This window comes from Galleria mellonella, unplaced genomic scaffold, assembly GCF_026898425.1.
Source record: "Galleria mellonella isolate WM207_F2 unplaced genomic scaffold, CSIRO_AGI_GalMel_v1 utg90, whole genome shotgun sequence".
Classification (NCBI taxonomy): domain Eukaryota; kingdom Metazoa; phylum Arthropoda; class Insecta; order Lepidoptera; family Pyralidae; genus Galleria; species Galleria mellonella.
In genome coordinates this window covers 2,313,154-2,340,451 of record NW_026442172.1, presented here as the reverse complement: position 1 = coordinate 2,340,451, position 27,298 = coordinate 2,313,154, and the positions used below count along the sequence as shown (strand labels likewise).

General features: G+C 29.6%; 1 protein-coding gene across 1 annotated transcript; it reads right to left on the bottom strand.

Annotated features, from left to right (window-relative positions):
- Positions 1-2,114: 2,114 nt before the first annotated feature.
- LOC113523301 (vascular endothelial growth factor receptor 1) lies at positions 2,115-27,298 on the bottom strand. Its single transcript, XM_026909208.3, is given in 23 exon segments — positions 2,115-5,168; positions 7,865-8,042; positions 8,518-8,662; positions 9,490-9,659; positions 10,154-10,276; positions 10,667-10,818; positions 12,424-12,515; positions 13,276-13,432; positions 14,387-14,611; positions 15,126-15,380; positions 16,139-16,325; positions 16,889-17,013; positions 17,728-17,871; positions 18,953-19,241; positions 20,544-20,692; positions 21,259-21,440; positions 22,002-22,128; positions 22,745-22,910; positions 23,838-23,983; positions 24,932-25,058; positions 26,745-26,857; positions 26,949-27,192; positions 27,194-27,298. Coding segments are annotated over 23 exon segments (3,999 nt in total). The 5' UTR covers positions 27,293-27,298; the 3' UTR covers positions 2,115-4,764.

Here is a 27,298-nt window from a genome sequence, read left to right as displayed (position 1 = left end):
TTCTTTTATACCACTGAGGTGGCAAACAAGCATTCGGCCCACCTGACGATAAGTGGTTACCGTAGCCTATGAACACCTGCAATACCAGAGGTCATCATTATTTAATTGACAGTATTATTATTGCACAAATAAATTATTTTAAATGACCGCAGGCACTCGCTAGTCTTGTGAAAATGCTCATCGACGTGCCAATGGGTCTTGTGGAGGCTTTTAAAGACGTAAGTTCAGTTTCTTGTTACTAGTTCATATTTATGACTTCGTATCATCCACAGTTCTGTCTGCAGATAGTTTTATCCCGGTGCTTATATCAGAATAAAATAAAAATACTTTTATTTTTAAAACTTATGCCAATTTTATAATTTTTTTTTTTTAATGGATGATAATGAAACGGTAACTCTGCCTGCGCTATCGGTAGCGGGGCACCAATGAGGGGTAATGGGTGAGGATGAAAGTAGGTTCGTTAGCCCATCGTGACGAACACTAGAGTTGATCACGATAGTTTCCAGGGGGAACTGCGTGAAGGTCGACCTGATAGGGTGTATTGCTAGTTATGGGGAAATTAGATCCCATTACTAACAATCTCTTTTATTAACTTTCTAGTGTTCTAGAAAGTTAATAAATTTTCGCAAATTCAAAACAATTGTCGCAAATGGTATGTTTACCATCTATTGTTTTAAATTCATTCAGATGACTTCTTGCTTGATGATGATGATGATGATGACTTGAGGCTGATAGGTGAGAATGAAAGTACAAGTCGGTTAGCCCATAGTGATGAATACACCAGGGCTTTAGTTTCCTTACTTAAGACTTAGCGTCTTATTTTCTAGGGGAGACCACGGTGAGGTTGACCTAACCAATACACCTTGTATTGCTAACAATGGGTTTGTTACTTACAATCCATTCCCTCCTAGTGCCTACGTCGCAACGACTCGCCTCGTATTGAGTGCGAACACTCAGAGTTGTTCTCGTATGCCAAATTTCATGACGATTATTCGAGCCATTTATATGCCAAAACAGACAAACTCACTTTCATATTTTATCATATTAATAGGGATAATTTAATTACTTATTAAAAAAATATATAAAAATCATGTTTTAAAAATAGGTAACGAAAAAATATTTCCTTACACTGTAAGATTTTGTTTATATTATTATTTTCAGGGTGCAGATGCAATAGAAGCAACAGTAATAGGACTGATGAAAGCTATCTTTTAATTAAACTTACAGATGTACTTTGCCTGCAGAAATGTAAAGAAGATAGTATGATAACATCTAGATTTAGTCCATTTGTAAATATTTAAAAATTAACAGCCCAAGTAACAGTAATAATATTAAATGACATACATATATTACGATACCACCTCAGTTACTAAGAAAATTCAACAATAGTATAGTTTAAATTACTATATTCTATCCAAATGTAGGTAACGTAAAAAAAAAAAACTCTAGGTACCGAAGTTGCCTAATACGTAAAACTGTATATCTTTTTTTTAAGTGCTCACAAATTTTAGGAATATTATTAAAGAGATTATTTAAACATATGCTAGCTTAACTTAGTAAAAAATATAGATACGAAAATACACTGTTTATTCATAGAAATTATATTTTCATTGAGAATTTGCAGTTTACTGTTAGCTTTTTTATAAATACTTATGTTAAAAATTTTTAAGGTAACTGAAATTTTGAAAAGAAATTAATAGTTTTGTAGGGATAGTCAAAGATTAAGACACCATTATCAACTGTTAATAACTCCTATTTAACTTGGACAACATTTTGCAGAGGTTACGGAAAACATGGTAATTCTGAAATTATTCTAAATACGATGGAGGTAAAAAGTACATTATTTGGCTTTATTATATATAAATTTTTCTTGTAATATAATTCAAGTAACTAAAGCTGCGACATAGTGTGGAAGAATATGAACGTGATTGGACATTTGATAATAAATCACGATTAAACAGTTGGCGGATTTAAATGAAATTTGTAACAGGTTTGCCAAATTGACATAGATACAAAACAATATTTATATCCAATAAATTTATCTTTATAACAATTCTTATCTAAATGTAGGCGAATAAAACCGTGGATTATAGCTAATGTTTAAATAAAACACATTTACACGTTATTTTTTTTATTTCATACCTTCAGACACATTTTTTTTTTCAAGAAATAATAATTCGACTGAAAGCCAATTTTATAATAATTCGAATCGATACTTAATTCTCTAATAAACTAAGCAATGTTAACAAGGAAAATAAACATAACAATCGATGTTTAATAAAAATAAACAAATTATAAAATATCCAACGTATCTCCGTTAGGTGTGATATCACACGTATGTTGTCTCCTTTCTACACTCACTGGCTCGATCTTTATAACATTGCTCGTACAAATTGTTGATTTATTTTTATAGGCATTACTAACGTAGTTACAGGATTTTTAAATATTTAATATATAAAAATAGATATTACTGTATCTATTAAATCACTTACATCATTATTATAAAATAAATCGCTTTTTATATTCCAACTCAGTCTATAATATAGATACAGTCAACATCAAAAATAGTTAAACGAAAATAAATTCTCTAAAAAATGTACTTTTGAATTGACAATATTTATCGTGTTTGTGTTTGCGTTCGAAGGGGAAAAACGAGAACTAGAGCGCAATGTTTGACACTCAACATGTCCTTAACGCATAAGGATTTGTAAGTGCTGATGGGTGCCATATATAATCTGTAATATACATAGTACTCTGATCATGACTATACAATCAGTTAAACATTTTCTAGATTTTGTATGAATATCTAGTACTTATTTGGAAAATAATTTTAATTACTGCATGCGCTACATATAATATTTTCTTTTCGTTACATGTAATAAATATAGATTTTTAAGTAATATAATCATGTATTTAAAGAAAAATATTTATAAATCTTGACTCTTTGATAGGAAATTTCATACGATATACACTAATACATACATATTACACATGGAAAACATTCAGCAAAATAGAAACAAATACTCATTAATATAATTACTTCTATTACAAATTCGAGTAATAAAAATCGACAGCCATTAAAGTTTATGCCAAAATTGTCATCGTCAATTAATATTTAATGAAGAAGTTGGTGCTTAATTTTTTTTTATGCAATACAGATTTGTTGCATGTTGAATATAAAAACGTACATTCGAGTTATTTTATATAATTATGATTATTTATCAATTATTATAACCTGCGCTTAACTACTATTGATGTTGACTATACTACAGTTGGCTGTACATACTGCCCAATCTTAAATTCAATATTATAAAAACAATATTGAAATATTTTTAATATCTACTTATTTCCTTACAATTTAATTAGATCACCCAATTTTAAACCGTTGGTAACATAATGCCATTCAATATTTCAAGTACTACAATTAATATGGACTAGACACATACACGTGTACATATACAATATATAATAAAAATTAGCTCTTTAAAAAAATCTATATTTTATGTTAACCTAATATACCTACAGAAATACTGAATGCTCTTATCAAAGCATACAGTATTTTATGGTTTATTTACATCGATGGGCAATTTAAATATCACTTTAAGAAACATAATTATTTTTTGTTTAACTGATATTCCATTAATACATTATTGATATACAAATATGAGTTCGTAATAATAAAACAAGCAGTTTGCAGTGACCCGTGTTTAAACATTATTATCCACATCGTTATCAAGTTATTAAAATTATATATTATGATATATAATATACGTAGACATCCATACATAAAATATTTTGTAACTATTACCATTTTCAATAAGTATTTTTTCCTCACAATACACAACTGTTAAATAAAGGAATGATAAAGTAATTAATAGACAGTTTATATATTTTTTTTTCTTTTTTTGGTGGGTATAATTATAATTAATAAACAAAGTATATTTATAAACAAATATAGGTTTATACGCATTTTAGTTTTCAATAACAACATATTTTATAATTTAATTCAAGAAGTAACGGTTTTAGTAGAAACCATTATCGACTGTGATGATTCCATTAATTTTCGTAAAATATTATAAAATATTTTCTGACTTGATTTCTCCAACTAGCATTTATAGAAATTGATTCATAGTGTATAGATACTTTAAGTAATTGCAAATGATTATAATAATTGACTCTTAAAGACTTGATTCGTGCTTGACCACAAAATATAACATCATTCGTTCCATATCTATCCCTTTTTTATTTACAAGAGCATCATTATTATTATTGATCATACTTTAATCATGCTATCTATCCTACTCAAGATTCCGATGAAATTCATAAGAAACATAAAATATCGATGTACATTTGATGTTTACAATAACAATTATTGCAGAAAGTAACCAACACAGGGTCCTAATGGACAAGCAGTTTTTAAAAGGTTATAAATTAACCACACCATAATAAATAATAAAAACCACACTGATTATACATCATGTACTGCTTTTGTCGTATCAATACTCTGAATATAATATACATGAGATGATGAGACATTATATGAATGAGATTACAGAAATCCGGGAAAGAATTAGAAACTGTAGTTTTTTACTCGAAGGATATGTAGAATAAATTGTAATTATTGAATGTAATTGTAAAATATTGAGCTTTAAATACCAGTTACACAATAAACATCTAAGCGGAGGAGATCCATGCTAACAAACATTACAACACATATTTACGTTGAAAACATAACGTTGAAAACATAATGAGTACAGTTTTTACTCATTTGACTAGACCATTAGGTATATTAATGTAAGCATTGTTAATATCTTGAGATTTCTTTTCAATGTCCGCACCAAATGTGATATAAGTGGGATTTGTCACAGCACTATTCTGTATGTTCCTAGCATTTTGGGATTTTGTATCTAAAAAGACTTCGTCGGCCTCTTCTTCGATGCGCGGGCACATATTGAGATATGGTGAATGGTTACCTTCGTGATCTGACTCGGAGCCACTCCTGGGCAAACTGCTCAGTGTCAACATTGGAGTCAGCTCTGAGCCACAGTTGCTTGCTTCCGATGCCCTTGTATTCATTTTTCGTGCATCGAAATCGAATTGCGTGCTCTGTGCTCTTGGACTAAACGGCATCTTGTTAGCGGGCGTCATTTGCAAATATCCCTCCTCATCTAGAATTGTTAAATAATCATTATTAGTTTATTAATTATATTATAAATCCAAACTACTAAAAATATATATATAGGTAATTAATATTTAGAATAAATATATAAAATGATGTATACACTGCAAATATTTACTTGAAGCTTATTTGTTTTGAAATAACAGTTTTGGTAATAAACTAATATTTTTTTAAATCGCCTCTTACTGTAATAGTTAAACAATATTTATACACGAAGATAGTAAATAATTTACATAAGGCTTTTTGATGATATACATTTTTTTGTAAATGAACCGCAAATGTACAGTAATAGTAAAAATATAATTTGTTACATCAGTGAACATTTGTTTGCAATGCATTTGTAAACGTTAAATCTACTGGTAAAATATTTTAATGACTAGAATAAGAACTCTTGTGTTCCGATATATTACGTATCAAGTGAATTACCATATACTATAACAGTGCATACATGGAAATACAACAATTAATCCCTTTTCCCGTCCGAGGTAGCCGATAAAAGAACAGAATAGAGTATTTACCGTATGTCATGCAAGAACTCAATATCATATCGTATTAATGGAACTAAAATATAGGAGACAGCTTAAGAGACAGTCACTACCTTGTAGGAGGATGTATGTGTGCAACATTATTAAATATTTATAGTTAAATTTACTGGCTATTATACAGGATGTATTAGAAAACGTAGGTATGCGATCGATTTAATGTGAAAAGTTAAAAATTATTTTTATATTTAGTCATAAGTTCTTGGAAGAAAATTGCTTAGTTATATAAATACTAAATCCGGATTTTGTTTTGTTAATTTTCTTAACATCCTGTATTAGAAAAAAAATATGATAAATGTTGTTAGTCCAAAAATTATTATTGAAAAATAGGTGCACAAAAGTTTATTAAAACGAAATGTGAATTATCACAATAAACTCTAATTACCGTTGTTATTAGCCATACTATAACAACTCTTATGTTAGTTGAATGACATATATGTCAGAAATGACATCAAATAAATTTCAGATGAGTTCGTTACCGTAATGAAATATGCTCCTCGTATGTAGGCTATCACAAAGTGGAAATTTCCATACCATCTGACGGAGGGAAGGGATTAAATTTTATTTATTTATTTATACTTTTACATACATTAAAATATGTATGTCTACAAGGCGGACTTAATGCCTAATGACATTCTCTACTTTAGTTTTTAATATATATTTATTTTAAGATAATATCAGGATATCATCATCTTTCTACCCTTATCCCAATCATTTGGGGTCGGCGTAATATGATTTTATCCATATTACAAAAAGATTTGGTTTGATTTCGGCCACCTGCCTGACGTCAACCCTCTTTGGGAATAATATCAGGATATAAAGTTATTAAAAAATAATATAAAATAAAGACGTATTAGTGTACCTTGTATACCTATTGTACCTTGCTGTGCTTCAGCTGCGTGTAAACCAAATATTAAAAGTTATATTTTTAATAACGTATATATTTTTAATAAGAAAAAAAAAACATTACACAGCTATCTATTTGCTTATGTACGTTAGTAAAGATCTTTAAATGCAAGTTTTTATATAGATATTGTTACATTTAGTCCTTATTATTTTTTCTAGTATCACTTTCATTAGTATGTATGACAATCTTAGATTATATAGATAGAGCATCGAGCCTCAAAAACGGGTCAACTTTTTGGCAATTAATTGTCAAATTAGCGGATTCGTATTTTTTATCAGTGTTCTATATACTTACGCATAAAATGTATCTTGACGTATTATTTAAGTGTTTACGCATTAAAAAGCATCAAAAATATAGAAGTTATAAAGGAATCACTCATGTCTATTTGTCGCGAAAAATTTTATGTAAAAGTTAAGCCGTTTTTCTCGAAGAATTTCTATGGAGACACTCTATCTATATAAGATAACAATATATTATATGTTAGAAGCAGCCAGCTCCATTAGTAGAAGTCTTACAACATAATATTTCACGAATTATTAATAATATATGTATATCAACGATTAATTGGAGCTAGATCGTATTTCGTAGTTTGTGGAAAATTAAACATAATGTTCGTAATAAAGACATTGTATCAGAATCTTAGTAATAAAATCTGTGATTAAAATCGATAAGTTTAAGATATAAATTAAAATGTACTTATTATATTTTCCAGGAAACTATCTCCTACTATACAACTATAAAAAGTGTGAACATAATAGAAGGTATTTTTATGCAACTTAGAATGGCAAACAAGTTGACGGCGCACCTGATGGAAAGTGGTAACCATCGCCTATAGACATGAGCTCTACGATGGATATAACAGAGTATACTGTTTCGTCCATGATACTCCCCATGCGTTGCCATTCCTGAGGACTCAGGTGTTATTCCTCTGTACTCTTCAAACCGAAACACAGCCATGTAAACACAACTGCTTCACGGTAGAAACAGGAATGAGACAGAGGTGCGCAAGCAAATGGCTTTTAAACAAAGTTTCCCTCTGGTTAGTCCCTTACATGACTTTCAATTGAAATTAATTATGTCGGTGCAAATGGTGAAAATTATCTCACACATGCCTATTATTGAGAGAATAAAACAAAATAATATTTATCTAGGAACTAAATATTTTTATTGTCATGTATCATATTCAGACCTATTTATTATATTATAAAGTATTGGTTATAATAATAAAATACTCACCATGTGGTATTTGCGTCGGCGATGGTGGGAAGAAGCTCCTGACTTCATTAACGTAGTGATGCGGGCTCGGAGTTACAAGGTTATTGTAGTCTGGTGAGCTCATCATAGCCAAGTAGTCCTCTTGAGTCTCGTTTTTAGCATTAGTATCCATACACGATGAATTCAGGTCCACGTAGTGCTGTGTAAAGAGAGATATTAAAATATTTATTGGAATAACAAAAAAAAATTAAATACGGTGTCGTTACATAATTGTTGATTAACAAGGTTAAGTAATATTCAATAGTTATTTCGAAAATATTTGTATATATTGACGACGGGTTTCAAATATCCATCACGTAAAGTTATATAAAAAGTTGCAACTATGAGCCAATTTACCAACAATTCCCCAATTATATCCTTTGTCATAGGCAAATTTCTTGTACAATATAGGCATGTAACATATCAGCATTGGGGGAATGCTCGTAATTGCTATGCTTGGCAGACGTGCTGGCAAACACAGTTGGATTTTGGTGATATTTTAAAATGGGCACTGCTTCTCATCTCTTGACTATTAAGTTTCCCTAGTCGCCTCTTACAACATCCAGGGGACAGGAAGGGGTGACTCATTCTATATCATAGATAAAAAGTGGAAATATTACAGTTAAAAAGCTTACGTTTCGAACGTTGTCTTCGAGGAACGATCCGAGAAGTTCTTGGAGTTGAGTAAATGAAGGTCTCATAGTCGGCTTGTGCTCCCAGCATTTCCTCATCACGTCGTATAATCGGTCGTCTGCATACGGCGGCTTCTCTAGTCGGTGTCTAATTATTAAAAGACAAGTAACGGTTTTAAATTAAAAAAATATTAACTTTATAATAATAAATTTTGTTGCATCAAATTATTTGTTTTTAACACGCGTATAAGAGTATATCGTATTACGAGTATAGCTATGAGTTAAACATAGAGTATCAACCGTTAACTGTCCACTGCTGAACATATCCTCCTCCATAAGGAGGGGTTTGCCAGTTGCCACACTTGGCAGGTGGGTTGGTAACCGCAGTTAGGCCTTTGGTGATGTTTTAAGAGGGACGCTGCTGCCCATCCTTCCATCATAAGCTCCCTTAGTCGCCTCTTACGACACTCACGGGAAAGAAAATAAAAGTAACCTATTCTATGTCGGGACTTACACTGCTAAATATAATAGTTATAGTTAAATATCAAAATTTCAATACAGTTAATAGGTGGGTTGGCGACCGCAGTTAGGCTTTTACAGATGCTTTAAGAGGGACGCTGCTTTTAGAATATATACATTTTTTTTATACAACTTAGAATGGCAAACAAGCTGACGGTCCACCTGATGGAAAGTGGTAACCGTCGTCTATAGACATGAGCAGTACCATGAACATAGCAGAGTATACTGTTTCGCCTATGATAACCCCCATACGTTGCCATTCCTGAGGATTCCTCTGTTATTCCTCATTTTATAATATACTTAAAATATCAAAAACGTAAGACAAATTTAACTACTTAGTACCTAGGTACATGTATTGCATTACCAATACCAACAGACCAACACCTATTTTTTTTTATAAAAATATTTTTTATTTATGATAGCAAAATATAAACATTGAATGATATGTGTACTTACCCATCAGTGAGCCATTGCAGCAAACTCTGTGGACTCATATTTGGATAAGGTGTTTTGGCGAGCGAGAAGAGTTCCCACAGCACAATGCCGAACGACCACACGTCCGACTGTGTTGAGAATATTCTATCCATCATGCATTCTATAGCCAGCCACTTCACCGGCAATGGGCTCTGTAAATAAATATGGAGGATTTTATTTATTTATTTATTTATTTATGTACTTGGAAAACCAACAGCTTTTCCTACAATAACAGTAAATATAAAATATAATAAGAAACATATAGCCAATAATAGGTTTCCACGCATAGTTAATGAATATAAAACAAACGCGTGAGATGGGTAACAGTAAAGGCAAGTGGACGTACATATATAAAATTATAATAATAAAAAAGAAAAATTATAAGAATAGTATAATATATTAATGCTATTAAAACTATTCATATATTACTATACTAGATATAAGACCCGGATTCGCACGGGTAGATAGAGTTTTCGAAAATAATATGTAGCCTTTGTTACTCGCTGATAATGCAGCTTTCTATAAGTGAAATAATTTTAAATCGGTTGAGTAATTTTTCAATTTTTCCATTAGAAACAAACATTCAAATTTTTATAGACGAATTATGTTTTTTTTTATGTTCTAAATACATTTAATGAACACTTACGTTTTCTTTCTTCTGATATTCATCATTTTTATAAATACTCCTAGCTAAACCGAAGTCGCAAATTTTCACAATATTATCATCTGCTAGCAATATATTTCTAGCAGCCAAATCGCCGTGCAGTACCTGAAACATTGCAATGTACAATGTACTTATTAAATATTACATAAATGATGAATTGCAGAGAACTCCATTGAGAATTAATACGTATTTAGGTACAACTAATATAATATAACTAACAATAAGTACAGAATTGTCAAAGCTCTAATTTTTGTATGTCATATAAATTTATAATAATCTTTTCGGTAACAGTAGACTTCCTTTACTATATAGAATATATTTTAATTATGAAAATGTGGGTAAGTTTAGTCAAGTTCAATATTATGGTAAGTAATAAGCGATATACATTTGTCTATCTTTCCTGAGACTATGTAAGTATAACATAACCTAATCTTTTCTTATTACACTAGTTCAATATTAAGATATAATAAATATAATATAATAAGTATAATTCACCTTTCTGCTGGCAAGATATTCCATGCCTCTAGCAATCTGAAACGCCCACGCTAGCAGGTCGCGGGACGTCAACGGCCGAGGGTTGCGGCTGTCGTATATATAATCACTCTCGTAGTTCGACCGCCATTCGGGCTGTACATATCCTTCTGATGCTATAAATAATGAACATTACTTTATATTTATTTATAATTCAATTAAATTTAGAATTGTTTATTAAATTTTAAGGTTTTATCTTTTATTGATACAAACAAGGAGACTAGTCTTGTCATTTCCTATACTGAATTTAATTGTGCTTAGTAAAATATGAATGTAAAATATGTAGGTATGAGGGCACTTTATCTATAATGGCAATTGTCAACAGATATCAGATTCCTCTGAATACTCTTTCAAGAATACTGTAATCATATGCTATTATTCTATATAAATAAAAAATAATAACAACATTTGTGTCTACGACTCTGTGTCTCTGGTGGCCAAATTTAATTTTACAAAAATATATTGTAATTATTTGATAGTAATATTAAATAGTAAAAAAATAACTAATTGATAAATACCCTTACGTTGCGCGAATCTTTATAAAATAAAAAGAGTGCTTTCTAAATTGAATAAATTCAATTGCAACACACATTTAACAATCCTGGTGGATGTGCAATATCGACAAACTAAACAAAACTGTGGCATGCACAAACATTGAAAATATAGTGCAAAATATTTCTTAACACTATTAACAAAAGCTATAGTTCACACAAAAAGCAAGTCAATTTTCCAAAAAGGTGCCAATAATATCAACGTGTAGGGAATAAAACTTTACGTAATTTTATGTATCTGTAAACACGGTTCTGATCGCATGTGTATTAATTTTGTAAGATATCTCCGATGTAATTAAAGTTTGCAAATGAGCTTAATGATCACATTTACATGCTAAAATAAAACTATCTTTATGAAGTTACATGTAAACCATTTGAGATATAAGTAGTACAAAAATTATCAAGTTTTGATCTATTGTCATAATCATAAAAAAATCTCCATTACGTCACATCATATCACAACAGTAGGTTTAATAATATACGTATGAGTCATTCCAGAACAGAACAAGTGCAGTGGTCATAAATATTTATTGCACAATTACAAAAAACTAGGTTCCAATTACCTTTTACGAATTCCACTTGCTGATTGGCCTTGTCTGCCAAAATGTTTATTTAATTAATCAATACTTAAATAAACTAACAATCAATACTTTTCTGTTTTATATAAACGCCTAATTTAATACCGAATTAGTGACAAATCTTCCCAAGTTCAATTCTAGATGGGATCTAATTTATAAAAAAAATTAAACTGTGTCTTTAGTCACAGGTTGTCTAAAGACACATGATTTTTTCTACATTACAAAGAGTAGCCATATAAGTAATAGTTGAATATGATTAAATACTTGACAAATTATTTAATTTATTATACTTTATTTAATCGCGAATAAATACTACTCCATTAAAAGTTTTTGAAACAACAAACATATTGAATTTTTTTTTGTACAACTTAGAATCTATAATGTTTTGCTCGTGATACTCTCCATGCGTTGCCATTCCTGAGGACTTAGGTGTTATTCCTCTGTACCCAGTAAATTAATTGTGACTTATAAAATTCGAAGTACGAAGAACTTAAAACTTCACTAGTGCTTCAACTATTAATTGTCGCTTTGACCGTTGGAATTTATCGATCAGAATAAGTACTTAAGTAAGTGTATTATTTTTGTTATTTACCTTTCCTTCCAGATCTAGTGGTGTTAGCTGTATTCAAGAATGTATGATCTGTTGCTTGAGTGTGATTGGAGCCAAAATAATCCGAATGCATCCTGTAATGTAATAAAATTTCATAACTAAGAAAGCAGTGATGATTTGCTTAAATACAGTATACAGTCTGTTTTATTAGAATTTAATAACAATATACAAATAATTCATTCATCCGTAAGACATTCTGTTGACATCCAAAAGTAGAATATATAAAAAAATCTATTAGTTGATTGACTGTCTTGTTTTATTACTACTTTTATATAGAAACTGTTTATTGTAATAATTTCAACAAAACTTGGTTATACCTTAGTTAATTTAATAGAAACTGACTAGGTATAATTCTTGTTGATGTAACAATATTTTTTATATCAATGAAACAAGCAGTAGGTTACGCTGATTTTATTTATTTATAATGTATTTTTTTACTAACTTCTTTTAAAACAATATTATTAAATATGTTTAAAACATATTTGCACATAGATGGAACATGGATGGAACACATCCACATGGATGGAATAAAAATTATTGTTATAAAGTACAAAATAACATTCTCTCTCATTGTAATTGTTATCTTATTTCTGTGTATAATAAAATAATACAAATATTTATATTCATGAATATATTTGTTTTCTATATACATAATATTTGTGTGGAAAAAAATAATTAAAATAAACTATCGGAAGATTCTTGTCAAGATAAATGGCTAGGCTAGATGGCGCTGTGTGATATGAACAATGATATTTATTTAATAATTATAGTCAAATATTAATATATATTAACATATATAAATAAATATATATTAATATTTTTATTAATACTTACCCACTACTGGCGCTGCTACAAGAATACCCTCTGTTGACTTTTCCGAGGTTCTTCTCAGGATTATCAGTGAGTTGATCGATAAACACATCCCTGTGCTTCTGCATGTAGTTGTGGATGTTACCGAACTTGCAGTATTCAACGATGACGATAAGTTCACCTTAAAATACATTTTTAAGCGTTATCCAATAGATAAGGTTCTTAATTCGACACTATCTTTTGTGCTTCTACTACTGCTTATGTCGGTGTCGCTCTCTGGTATCAAAAGTTTCTAAGTCATATTCGTTTTCCCTACACGTAGAATTCTAGACATAGCTTATCGAACGAAGGATTTAAATACCCTCCGAAATGGGAAGCAAGCGACAATCATTTCTAAAGGATTGGATCATTGAAAACGATGAATTGAAAATGAATGAATTGAATGAATGAATTAAACAACACATGCATTTTAAAATACAGAGGTTTAGACTGAGATTTGACTTTCATCATCATCATTATCATCTCAGCCATTATCCGTCCGCTGCTGAACATTGACCTCCCTTATAGACTGTCATAAAGAACGATCCTGAACCACCTGTATCCACTGACTCCCTGCAATGCACTTGAGATCGTCAATCCATTTAGTGAGGGGTCGTCCTACACTGCGTTTTGCTCGTACGGGGTCGCCACTCAAGAACCTCTTTTCTACATCGGTTTTCAATTTGACTTTAGCATTTGCGAATTAAAATCAAACGGTGTGCAACTGAGCTATCACTACTTAATGTTTTATGTTCTTATATTACGCGATATCTTCTAGTTCGTACGCAATTCTGTTAATTAAAATTTAGTTTACTATCACAATGTTTAGTACACTGTTGGCGATCGTCACCGCTACAATTTGTATTATGTCAGTAAATAAAATACAAATTTTCATCCTAATTCAAATAAAATGAGGTTCAAGAAAAGATTGAATTGAGGTTTTCGATTCAATTGTATTTTCATCATATTTCGCGAAACTACTCCGATTTTGATAATTGTTTTTGCAAGCGAAAGATTCACTCATACATTGATCCAAAACTTTGATTACGTTAATGACTATAATAGAGTAAAACTTTTCTTTGACATTAATACTTACGTTTTCCAACATTTTTGGTGCATGCTCCAAGTAAATTTACAATATTGATATGTTTTCCTAAATGAACCATGATCTTGAGCTCTGATGCTAGTGCCTTTATATACATATTATCTGCAGTCTTCTTTACCATCTTTACGGCAACGGGCGTAGTTTCCTCAGCATTGATAATACCCCGCGCCTCCGCTTTGTACACCACTCCGAATGCACCAGCGCCCAACTGTTTGCCTGTAAAAATTATTATTTATTTGCTTAAGTACTCTCCTCATTATTTTGTGTCTTATTTTCCTTAAATGAGTAAGGTATATTAAAGATTTAATAACAATAGAATTGAAACAGCTATGAAATTTTGTTACGAAATTATGTGATATTAAATTTAAAGTCTTTGTTGCTTTAGCCTTTGTTAAACTTATTTTCATGCCATCTGTAATAGTATATAAAGTAATGATCTATTCGAGATAAGGATGACGTCGTCAACAAGCTTAAACAATACCATAAATATTACAGAATATATTCAGACTAAGGAATTATGTCTCTATTCCCAATAATTTGTATATATTTTTAAAAACAATTGTAGTATTATATTTTAAACTTAAGCAAAAATGTAAAACAAAAATGCAATTCTGCAAAATATTATATTCTTCAAATATAATAACAAATTTCCAGGATATTGTATCTCTATATAACACTACAATATGCGTAATAGACAATACTAAGATAGGAAATAGAAAAGTGTATTCACCTAAAAAAAGCTTTTCTGGTGGAAATTCGAAGCGGTCATCGTAAGGAAGGAGTTCAGCTTGCTCGTCCACTACCAAATCTGGATTCAATGAATTAGGAACACCTTCCTTGAAGTACAACAAACCAGCTGCCGCCAACTCTTTTCTGAAGCGTTTCTCTCTTCTTATTTTCCACGTCAAATAAATTACTATTAGTATAAGGATAAAGAATACTACTCCAATTATACTAAGGTAAGTGGTAGTGTATGGTGATTTGTCTGGAATTAACAATTAATACTTGGTTATTTAAATTACCTACGACGTAATGATACGTTGTTATAGACTCCATTTTAATTACTTCAGCATTTGCATGTATTGTTGATTGCATTACTCATTGAAATATACGATACTGCAATAATCTTATACGATAAAATAAAATTTTAATTTACACCTGATTCGAGATTCCATTAGATAGTTTTTCTTAATTCATTAAAATTTGGTATATGACGTTTATTGGGACTATATAAATGAGTAATAGAAAATCTATTTAACTAATCTAAGTTTACTTAAATTCTTTAAAACTCTTAAAGACATTCACATAATCATTTATCATCACTATGCATTAGGCACCAAACAAAGCAACTGATTTGATTTTAATGAGGTTTCCTCTATCTAATCCATAAGTAAACTCATAATGGAGTGCATCATTATGTTATGACCGTTGAAGTTTGATTAGGCGAACTAAAATACTTATATCTCACAATACATAGATAATATTTACTTTAGTTAACAGTGGACCTTTTTTCATAAGAAATGTTTTGCGTTTTCATATGTACTCCTCTATTGGCCTTGTTAACTTTTGTATTATAATATCTACTGGTAAATTGTAGTCCAACTATAAACTAAGTTTTCATTATTAAATCTATATAAATGACTTCATTACAATTAAAAACTGCTATTTAGGTATTCATCAAATTAGCATTTCTTATTTAAGTCTCTAATAACTACATAATATTTTTAAGTGAAAAATACGAACCTTCCAAAAGCAGATTAATTACTTTTACTTCTGAAGAATACATGTTGGTTGCTACGCATTCGTACTTCCCTTTGTATTCTTCTTTCATTCGCAGTATTATAACAGTGGAGTTTACTAATGTATTATTAGTACAATAGCTCACTATTGTCACATCGCCGTCGGTTCCGTTCTCCAACAAAACGCCGTCCTGTTTACAATATTAATCAATTATTATTATATCAATACCTATATTGTAGTTGAGACATATAAATGAATTAGTACAAAACTGGTTAATTAATAGAAATGACATAGTTACAATAAACAAATATACTTTCAAATCCATTTGAAAGATTTGGGATGAAGTAAATATAGCTATATATACTAACTATTAATGAAGTAAATAGAAGTAATTCCATTTAAGCTATAATAGACGAAATAGTAAATAGCTAGCAGTCAATTTACTGAAAACTTTATAGAAATGTTCAACAGCATAATCTCATCATTAGAGTTATTATCGTAAATAAGTTAAAAACACTCGTTTTCATTTTTATATGCTATTGTAATTTTCTCGGCAATAGATCCTAGGTTCTTATAATTAAGGCCTAAAAAGTGTTATTTTTTAGACCATGCCAGTTATTTCACTGGTTTTTTTAGTCTAAACGAAATCACAGTGTTCCACATGGTGTTAGTTTATTTCAAAATAAATGAGATATTCTGAGGCGAGTCATAAATATACTCAATTGTTACCAAGTTGTAGAATTTTATAATTACCTTAAGCCATTCGATATGTGGTGGAGGCACAGCCTCGGCGATGCAACTAAACTGAACATTTTGATAATTTGACACCTCTTCATTCCGGTCTATTTCTGGCTCATATATGACGGTATCTTGATTAGCTGTAATGAAATCAATACAATACACTTTTAAATCTACACTTCGTTAGATTTAAACTATAAAAACATTATAAAGTCCAATGTTAAATGAGTTGATACTGAGCTCTAATCTGTTCAATATTATTTGAATCCAAGCTATTCCATTCGATGATCCCGGGGGATCGAAAAATAATATAGTAGTTTTTAGAGAAGAAGCAGATATTGTAATATTTTGTAATTCACTTGGAATGCTACACAAGCTGATAGATAAGATGATTGTCCGTCTTATCTATGTCAGAGAACTTTATGTTTAGTACAATACAGGGGTACTTTAGATATAATACACAATGCAGAGTCTTATCATACTTTTTTATTATTATTAAAAGTTCTATAAAATTTGCAAACAACATCGTAAACAATACCACAACCGCCTATAAGAATAAGGGCATGTAATTGTGTAGATATAGTATTTACCTAGATGTACGAAAACAAAAGAAGTTCTTTTTAAATTCATTTTGGAGCAGAAGCAATAAATGAAACCATCTAATATGGGAATCGCTACTGTGTGATAAATAATTTATAATTTTGAAACTACGTTACATAAACATAAAGAAGCTATTTTATCATAGAAGTTGTGAAGTCAAACTGATGTAACTACGCCTAGATAGATATAAAGTAGATGCTATATACATAAAAAAGATACCAGGTATCTAAATTTAGATCACTTTATCTACATACCTTCGATAGTGATGGATATAGATTCGCTTTCTTCACGTCCATCATTTCTATATCCGACGCACATGTAAGAACCAGATCTGGTCAGTGGTACAGCGATTATTTTTAATATCGCCTCATGCGAGAATGGACTCTCGGAATATTTTACTGAAATGTGTTTAACAAAAACTTAGGTACACCCAAAATATATATTTTAAAACAAACAAATTCTATTTCGAACAAACGAATGCGCCAAACAAATTGCAAACGGTTCACAAGTGTTCTCCCACTCCAGAAAGGTACATAAGTAATAAAAATAGATGGGTATATATGTAAGAACTGATATCAAATAAAATATTGGTAGCTTTTTATAGTTATAAGGTCACTAATTAATTAAATATTTGGTAATAGTCTTTAGTCTATTTATAAAATCTGAACAAATTTTATAAAATCTGATTTCGGAGAATTGAACAGGCTAATCAGTCATTATAATGAAACATTTTGTTCCTTTTGTTAAACTTTAATATTCACGAATACAAGAAGGCATTATAAACTACTATTATATAGTATCCGATGGATAATGAAAATGGATTAGTTTTCTATTTAAAAAGTAATTGGCAATGTTTTATTATCGTATTAATTTTGTTACCTCTAACTACAAACTTAGACACAAAGCGTACTTACAATACCAAAAACGTCGCGTAAATGGTCACAATCGATTAATAAAATTGTCATAGTGGCAAATGGTCAACGATACACATGCTATGGATACTAAAATAGTCAAGAGGCCAAACGGCCATTGCTATAGTAATTAGGGACAAGATTGAGATTGTGTAGCTACCTGTACTAACTTACCTACAATTTCAGATACACCTAGTCCAGTAGCGTTATCTTTGATATTTTTGTTTCATAATTAGATGTGTATAAAAGTTTACCTCTTGGAGAAATTTGGAAGTAATAAAGTAGTTGAAGAAAAATTTATCGATAATTTATAGTAATAAAAGTAAAGAAGATATGTGAGATAAGGTTATGTTAAGATCAGCGGTGTTTTTTATCGAATAGTTTGGAGAAAATTAATTTCAAAAGGGTGAACATAAAAAAAATCATCTGGTGGCCTTATCAATGCGGTATATTAGCTTGCCTTGGCTACATTTAACGACGTTAAAATATATTATGATACGTCTGCATATAATGTACTAATAACAATGCTGCAATATAACAATAAATTTATTATAGAATATTATCTTACCAAAATCAGTAAGATTTCCACCATTAGTTCCATCTATCCAAGTCAAATTCCTATAATCATATTTAGATGCTACACACTTTAGGGTGACGTTATGATTCTCTGGATACCACGTAGCACTTTCCATTATACCAAATCCACCTTCTATTTCGTGAACTAGCAATTGCTTCGACGCTTCATGAGATCCGTAACTATTAGTCGCCTCACACGTTATATTACCGGAAACTTTCACGGGTACATCCACGTTAGATGTTACTTTATATACTGATTTGACAATGTTATTACTTTTAGTCTGAAAATTATAATATAATGCATTACTAACACTTAAGTATTTTTTATTACTACTGGTAATAACATCTACTATAATCAAATAATTTCTTCGGATAACTTAGACCAAGATTATCAGTTATTTCCTTAGACTACAAATTCATTCTGTTAGTAGTAATAAGCAGATATTATCGTATATAGTAAGAATATTACTAGGTCTGGAAAGTCAAATTATGCGAATTTGTTGCCTCGTCTTTCGCAAAGTATATAATATATATTTCACAACAAATTTACATCCTCAAAACCTTTTGTATTTATAGAGCCATATCTATGTTCATTCGTGTGTTAGATATTTATTTTAAATTATATTAATTTTCTTAAACATCTTGTATTAAAATGTGTACCTACATTTATTAATAAAAATCAGACTAACTACTTTTAATATAATAAAACGTTAAAATTGTTATTATACCAAATTTGGCAATAAATTATTCTTGTAATGTATATAGAACACAAATTTATATTTTAATTAATTTTATAATTATTTATTGTCATGATACTTGAATAAAAAGTAATGAAATTGTAAGAACACGGGGTCTCGCTGACTTGTTCACTCGAATTTGGCCCTGTAGATATAAAAGATTGTTATTTGGGTGGGGAGGCACTTCTTGTCCAACCGTTGAACAGAGCGGAGCTCACTGCCATATCAAGAGTGAACAAGTATAGTAAACCACGTGGTCATTATATAAAATATATCAATTATTGTTAATGGAAGTCTTAAAGAAGCTATAGTTAAATAATTGTGAGTGGATTAAGAGAAGTTGGGTATTTATGTTATATATTATGTTATACACAAATGTATAATAATATATACAAATGTGTAATATGTTATATATGTTATATGTCATATACAAAGTAAAATAAGTAAATATATGATTTAATAGTATGATATCTAAATTAAATGAACTGTAAGAATTTGTGCTTTATTTCTATTTATTACCAAGAGGATATATATATATATATATATATATATATATATATATATATATATATATATATATATATATATATATATATATATATATATATATAATAATTTTTATTTTGAAAAGTACAGTGCAATAAAATTGTTGGTTTACTAAGAAATTTAATAATTGTTAATTTAGCACTGCACGTACTAGGTCAATGTATCGCCCTACTTTCCAATATTTATATTTAGTATATAAGATCATTTTCATTTCTTAATTTTGTCCGTTATAATCAAGCCATTGGAAATATATATTTCCACAAACCTCGTCGTCTTAATATAACCCACAACAGTACTTACCAATTCATTATCTGTGCCATTTGCAGTTAAATACCAGCTGACAGTCGGCAATGGATAACCAGTCGCCTCACAAACCAATGCTATGTTCTGGTCTTTGTTGCCTACTACCGTAGTTTTCGACTTGGGTAAAAACTCGACCATTGGTGGCACTGTAGATTAATATAAGGTCATATAAAATATCTTATCTTATCTTCTTGATAGTTGTATATATGATTGAGTCCCACTATTAAGTAAAGATCTTTCTCAACTGCTTTCATCTTGCATGATTGGAAGCCAAGTCGCACCAGGCGTTAAAATCAGTCGAGATTATCTCTTCATTGCATATAAGATCTTCTGCGATTTCTTTTTTTTTTTTTGTTTTCAGGAAGCTAGGATTATTGTTTGGCATACGACTACCATGTCCTTACCAATACTACTTCAGTATTGCCGCTTCTTGAATTGATTACAATAATTGGTAACAAACAACTTTTGTACCAGAGCCAGTATGGTATTTCGGACCTTGTCAATTTTTATTTCCAATATAATTTATAGCAATAAATAATAAGCAAACTTCCTTACATCTACCACAGAGTAAAAAAAATGGATAATATTGGAAAAAATCTACCATAGCTTTAACTGTTTAATAGTAGTGATTCAATTGATGTAATTAATATATGCTTTTCAAATGTTATTCCTATTAGGTAATCTTTATCATGTTATAAGAAAAAATAATTACCTGATATCCGCAAATCAAATGTAACATTTTTCTTCACATAACCATTGTCAGCGACCAAAGTATAATTTGCAGTGTCCTTCACATTCAAGTCAAATATATTTAAACCAATTTCACCGCTTAATATCATCTTGTCGACGAAATATTTCGATTCATTTGATGGTAAATTGAGGCCATTTCGTAAACTGTGAGCATTAAAATATATTTATTAATTATGATAAATACAAAATAAATAATTTAAGCCGAAATGACGATAGATACAAATCTTTAGAATCTACCTGTTAGATATACTAAATATAAAAGATTATTACAAATAGCCCTGAACATATCACTTAATACCATCTTTGTCAATCCTAAATATGCCTAGTGTTTTATTTTTTTAATTTACATACAAAAACAAGTCACTATTTTTTTTACCGCATTGTTTTATTATTTTCCAAAAATATTTTCATCCAGGAAATATTGTATTCACAGAAGACTATAATATTTCCACTTAAACATTTAATAAATAGCGAATGAATTTCACGGATTTTTTCATTGACTAGAATAAAAAGCCTTTATACTTCTCCATTCAATATGAGAGCGCAGTCTTTAAGAGATAACAAACAAACATAATTTCTCTTAAACTATGGTAGATAATAGATAAAATTAATAATTTATCACACAAAGCATGGTAATAAATAATAATAATTTAACAAAAAAAAAAAAGAAAGATGATTAGGATGACAATCAGAAGTAGTACATACAAATAATATTTTGGAAAAGGATGCCCATCAACTTTTGTTTGCAATTTCATTATTCTTTGGTTTATTCGTGTTACAACTATTCCATTCTCTTCTTTTGTTGTTTTACTTAGATTTATGAACGGACTTTCTGAAAAAATAATAAAATCATTCATGTATGTAATATACGAACCACATTCTTAAAGTATAAATAAAACCTCCTGTGTACCTAGGCCGCACCTAAACGCAGAATTTCTTATTTTCCTTCTTGCGTATAAATCGTAAGAAAGGAACACTAATATTGTATTATTTAGAGCTACACTGTAGTTATACAGTGTACAATATAGGTATAGCTATACTATAAGATCTATATTTTTTGTGGAAACTGGTTTTTCTTAGTGCAAATAAATAAATATCTTTACCCTTATCGCAGAAACCATTCCACTGATTTTAATGATTTTTTGTAAATGTGTATGTATTGTTTGTTCCAATTTCAGGGATAATATAGTTTTTATCCCAATGAGAAAAAAAAATGGATCAATATATAGTGGCTAGGGTCAAAATGACGTTTGTTGGATTAGCTATAACTTTGAAAGATTACTCACGGTGCACTTATTGGAAAGTAATAACTGCTGCCTATAGATATGATTTTACTATAGACTTCAAAGACTTGTATAGACTAACATATCTAATATATTTATGTTCCTTATTTTATTAATTACATTTACAAGCTTGACTATAAAAACTTTTGCATGTCAATACATTACCTCGAAATTTTTTCTCAAATTTTTTAGTTTTGTTATTGGAATTGTTGCTAGATGTACAAAAATAGTATCCACTATCTTCTTTAGTTGCATTCACTATAGTAATTGTATTGTACAATACGTTCACTTCCGTAGCATCACATTCGTTAGTAGTCTCGGTGACGAATTTCTTAAAATAACAAATAATATTAAGAGTTAATATTTCCATGTAAATGGTAATATTTTTATATATATATAGAAAGAGTAATAAAGACAATATAATATATGAATCATCGAACTAAATAATGATTTGCGGAATTAAATTGAAGAGATTTTACTAGAATAAAAACCTTTTGGCTTAATAATGAAGGGCTTTAAATTAACAAAACTACCAATAAAATTATTCATATATGTAATTTTTGTCTTAAGTAAAAATGTTTCATTTTGTGTATTAGGAACTAAATTTAAGATATATTTAACTAAAATTAATTAGAAATGTATAGTGGCTTATGTTTGAAGTGAAATGTTAATTTTAGAGATGGAATTAAAAATGGAGTTTCAGAAGTGATTAATATTAAAAAATAACAAAACTACCAATAAAATTATTCATATATGTAATTTTTGTCTTAAGTAAAAATGTTATGTCGGCCCGCTGAGGCATTTGCGGCACCGTCACAGATAAAAACGATGACTTAAAGAGATCTTTGGATATCGGCTGAGCACCATATTCGTCCTCTTTCACTGCCGTTTTATTATTACTGATTGGTAATCCGTCATGTACGTACAGTGCTCACAATGCCGCCTTTCAACTCGATATCTTCAAAACATTGACCATGGATGAAATGTAGAGAAACAGCACCCAGGCACTCGGAAGTACCCTTTCTTGGTCTCATTTAAAATTTGGACGACGACTTATTTCCTCTTTTCTTCTCCGAGGAACTCAGTATTTCTCACGTGCTAATACTTTGGCCTTGCCAAAGCGTATGAAATGAGAAGTGTCCTGGTCTAGTCGAGTTTTCTTGACCAAATTACACGTAAGTAAAACCGGTAGTAATTTTTCATTATTATTTTTAATTACGAAATATGTTTAAATACAATAAAATCATATGCTTCATACCTTATCCATTTTTCTTGGAATTTTCCATTTCAGTTCAACGGGAAGATTTCTTTGATAGGCAACTGTGCAGTTAAGAGAAAATGTTTCACCTTCTAAGAAATATTCAGTTCCGTGTATCTTCGGAGTATCAACTGGTATATTTTGACCTGGAAAATTATACATTAGTAATATGTTTTATTTATTAAAATATACATTCTGATTTTTTATATATTACGTATATTATAAAAATAGAATACGAATATCTGTAGCATTTTTCAATGATACGATAACATACGATACATATTTATAAACAAAAAATCAGCAAAAAGAGCAGATTTTCTTATATTTCTTGTTGAAAATGGGTTGATACATAAATAATGGATGTATAATATAAAATACCTTTGTAAATAAATTCTACATATGTATTCGTAAAATACGATGAAGCTGTATTTTCTACGTGTTTTAAATATGGCAACTAAACAAAAATACAGCCATCTAGGAATACTGCACGTAACACTGTTACATAAAATACTAATAAAGAATAATTACTTTGAAATCATTAAAGTGAAATATTCCTTTAAAATAAATTTATAAAAATAAATCTATACGCTAGTAAAATAATATGTTAACGTTATTCATTCCAAAAAATGTCAAATCCTTTCCAATATCATTCATTGTACTCGACAAAAACCAAAACAATGTTTTATTAGAGTAAAAATGAAATGGAATTCCTGACTAACATGCATCTGTGACAGGGAATTTTAGAAAATTAAATATCAATATAGTTATATAAAATATTATTTAAAACTTTGAATAATATCCCCTGCAACATATACATTTCGGAGGAATTAAAGTAACAATACAATACATAGATATGCAATTAATTGGGTTTTAGTATGTTAGTTACTACAATATTATGTAACATATATTGACTAATGTGGGCACACGAAACACCATAGAGCATAACACCAAAAAAGGGATAGGAAAGATGTGAAAAGAGTGAATAATGAGCAGGCCACAAAAGAACAAAAAGTTGCAACAATAAAAAAAACGTGAATGAAACCATCACACCACGCTACCTCATTAGATGACATCAAGATCGCAGTACTACTTACAACGTAATGGTTTCTTAACAGTGTCATTTCCACGTTGTCCATAGCATTCGTAAGGAGGCCTACACGCTCTCACTAAAAACCCAATCTTTGGTGAGAACTTTATATAATCTGCTGTCTTGTTACTCCGCTATTATGATATTGCCAAATAAATATTGTATGGTTAGTACGAATACTATAAATAGATTATAAGTATGTTTTTCAATTTTAAATGTGTTCGTATTAGAAATATTTTCATTGTATATTTGATATTTCCTAATTTGTGCATACTATGAAATAAAAATAAAAAGTAGTTGAACGCAACGCACAATAACTACAAACATGTTTTGGTCAAATGAACTCAATCCTACTTAAGAATTATAGACTCTATTAAAGTTTTACTTTAATAATGATTCTTTGTTATAGCAAAATTTTAATCTATCACTTGTCTTATTTTACAATTATTCAGTGTTACAATTGATATTTTTGTTGTTATTAGATTGTAATATATGTATTTAGGATCGTAGATAAAAACAAACGCAAACGAAATAATATAAGTACCAGTAATATATACTTTTACGTCACTATAGTGAAAATTTATACATATGATAAAAGCTTGTCTTGATCAATTGACAGATCCATCAATATAGCCAAAAATAAATTGCTATTTAATAAAAGCGTCTACTAAAAAATATTTCCCCAAATTCTCACGACATTGAACTAAAATAATACTTAAAACGGATCAACGTAATTTAGTTTTATTTTAAATGTGTACTTACACAATTATGTCCGACATTAAGCTTATTTGACCAAATTATTATCATGAGATACAGTTTTTTTTTATCCAGTTCTTTTTTACAATAAGAATAAAATTTAATTTAACTGGCATAGACAAAATAAATACATTATCTCAATACCTTTCAACAAATATCGACCTATATTATAAATATTGAATAATTAATTCAATCTCTAAATTATTAAAAACATTAAATATGTCATAATTTAAAGTTGAAAAACATACAAACCACTTTCATCAGAAAACATAACAGTAAAAAATAGCAAAATTTTATTTTATCAAAGTACGAATTTAGATATTTAGAACTATATCAAATGAAAGTGGTTAACGTCATAAGTAACAAAATCACACATCTATTCACCTACGTTTATGAACGTAAAATGATTTGGTGTCCGTTTTATCTGCCTTCGAAATTGCACAAATGAAATATATGGTACCATACAAAAACACACCAATATCAACGGTGATCCCAATTTTTGGATTATATTGTTCATATTCAAAGTCATCTATATATTCTGCGATTTCCTGAATATTAAGAAATCCGTTTAAAATCAGTTAAAGCTATTTAAAGAATATAGTTTTCATGCATTAGTTTTGGCTCTGTTGTCAGCTATAAGCGTTAGTTTTGCTTATAGGCAGCATTAATGAGACAACGTTGATTAGTACTAACATACTTATTAGATTACAATTTTAATTAAACAGTAGTGAAATGTTATTAATTTAAAAACATTCGAGCAAATAAATTTAGAGTCTCTTATAATATCAGTAAGCTAAATAACGTACTATTATGCGATCATGTAAAACCATGCATAATATGCAAAAGCAAAACTATTTTGTTTGCAGTTTTTTTTATAAATATTAGTTTAATTTATATTCTTTTTAGATTTATTGTCGATCTTATTCTGTTGTTTTTAGTCTACATCGATATATATATTATTACAATATTATTTTCATACTTTTATATATGTATAGCGAATTCTCAATTTATATGAATTATTATAACATTTAAAGTTGTATGAAACATTTACTATTCATACATACCACTTTTAAAGTAATTTCAACATCTGGTGAAGTAGGCCTACATCCAAGAATGACCCTTCTCCTGTCCCTCGTCTGGACTACTTCACTCATAGGTACAAGAAGATTGTCAGTGCCTAAAAGTATTTTAATCATCAGACAAATCGATCTCGCTAACGCATGCTGACGATAAAGTAAAATAGCCAATGGTCTACGTTTTGCTCTCACCGTTCACATAGATGTAAATATAGGTTACATGTTCCGTGTTGGGTGGTTCTTCCATTAAATTATTTAGTATGTCAGTCTCGTTGACGGTGTCATCGTAGCAAGCATAATAACCGACTGCGTACTGATCAACGTTATATAAATCGAGTACAGTTTCATATGAGTATTCCGTGTCCACTGAGGTTACATTCCTTATTTTCTTTACGAATTTATTTCCGAGACCTTCTTCTTCGATATTTTGTTGTTTAAACTTGTACATGTCTCTTTCCTTTACATCTAATTGTAAAATTTTGACCCTTTACTAAAACGATCTCATTTAGACATGGACTTATTTGTGGTCCAATCATATCTTG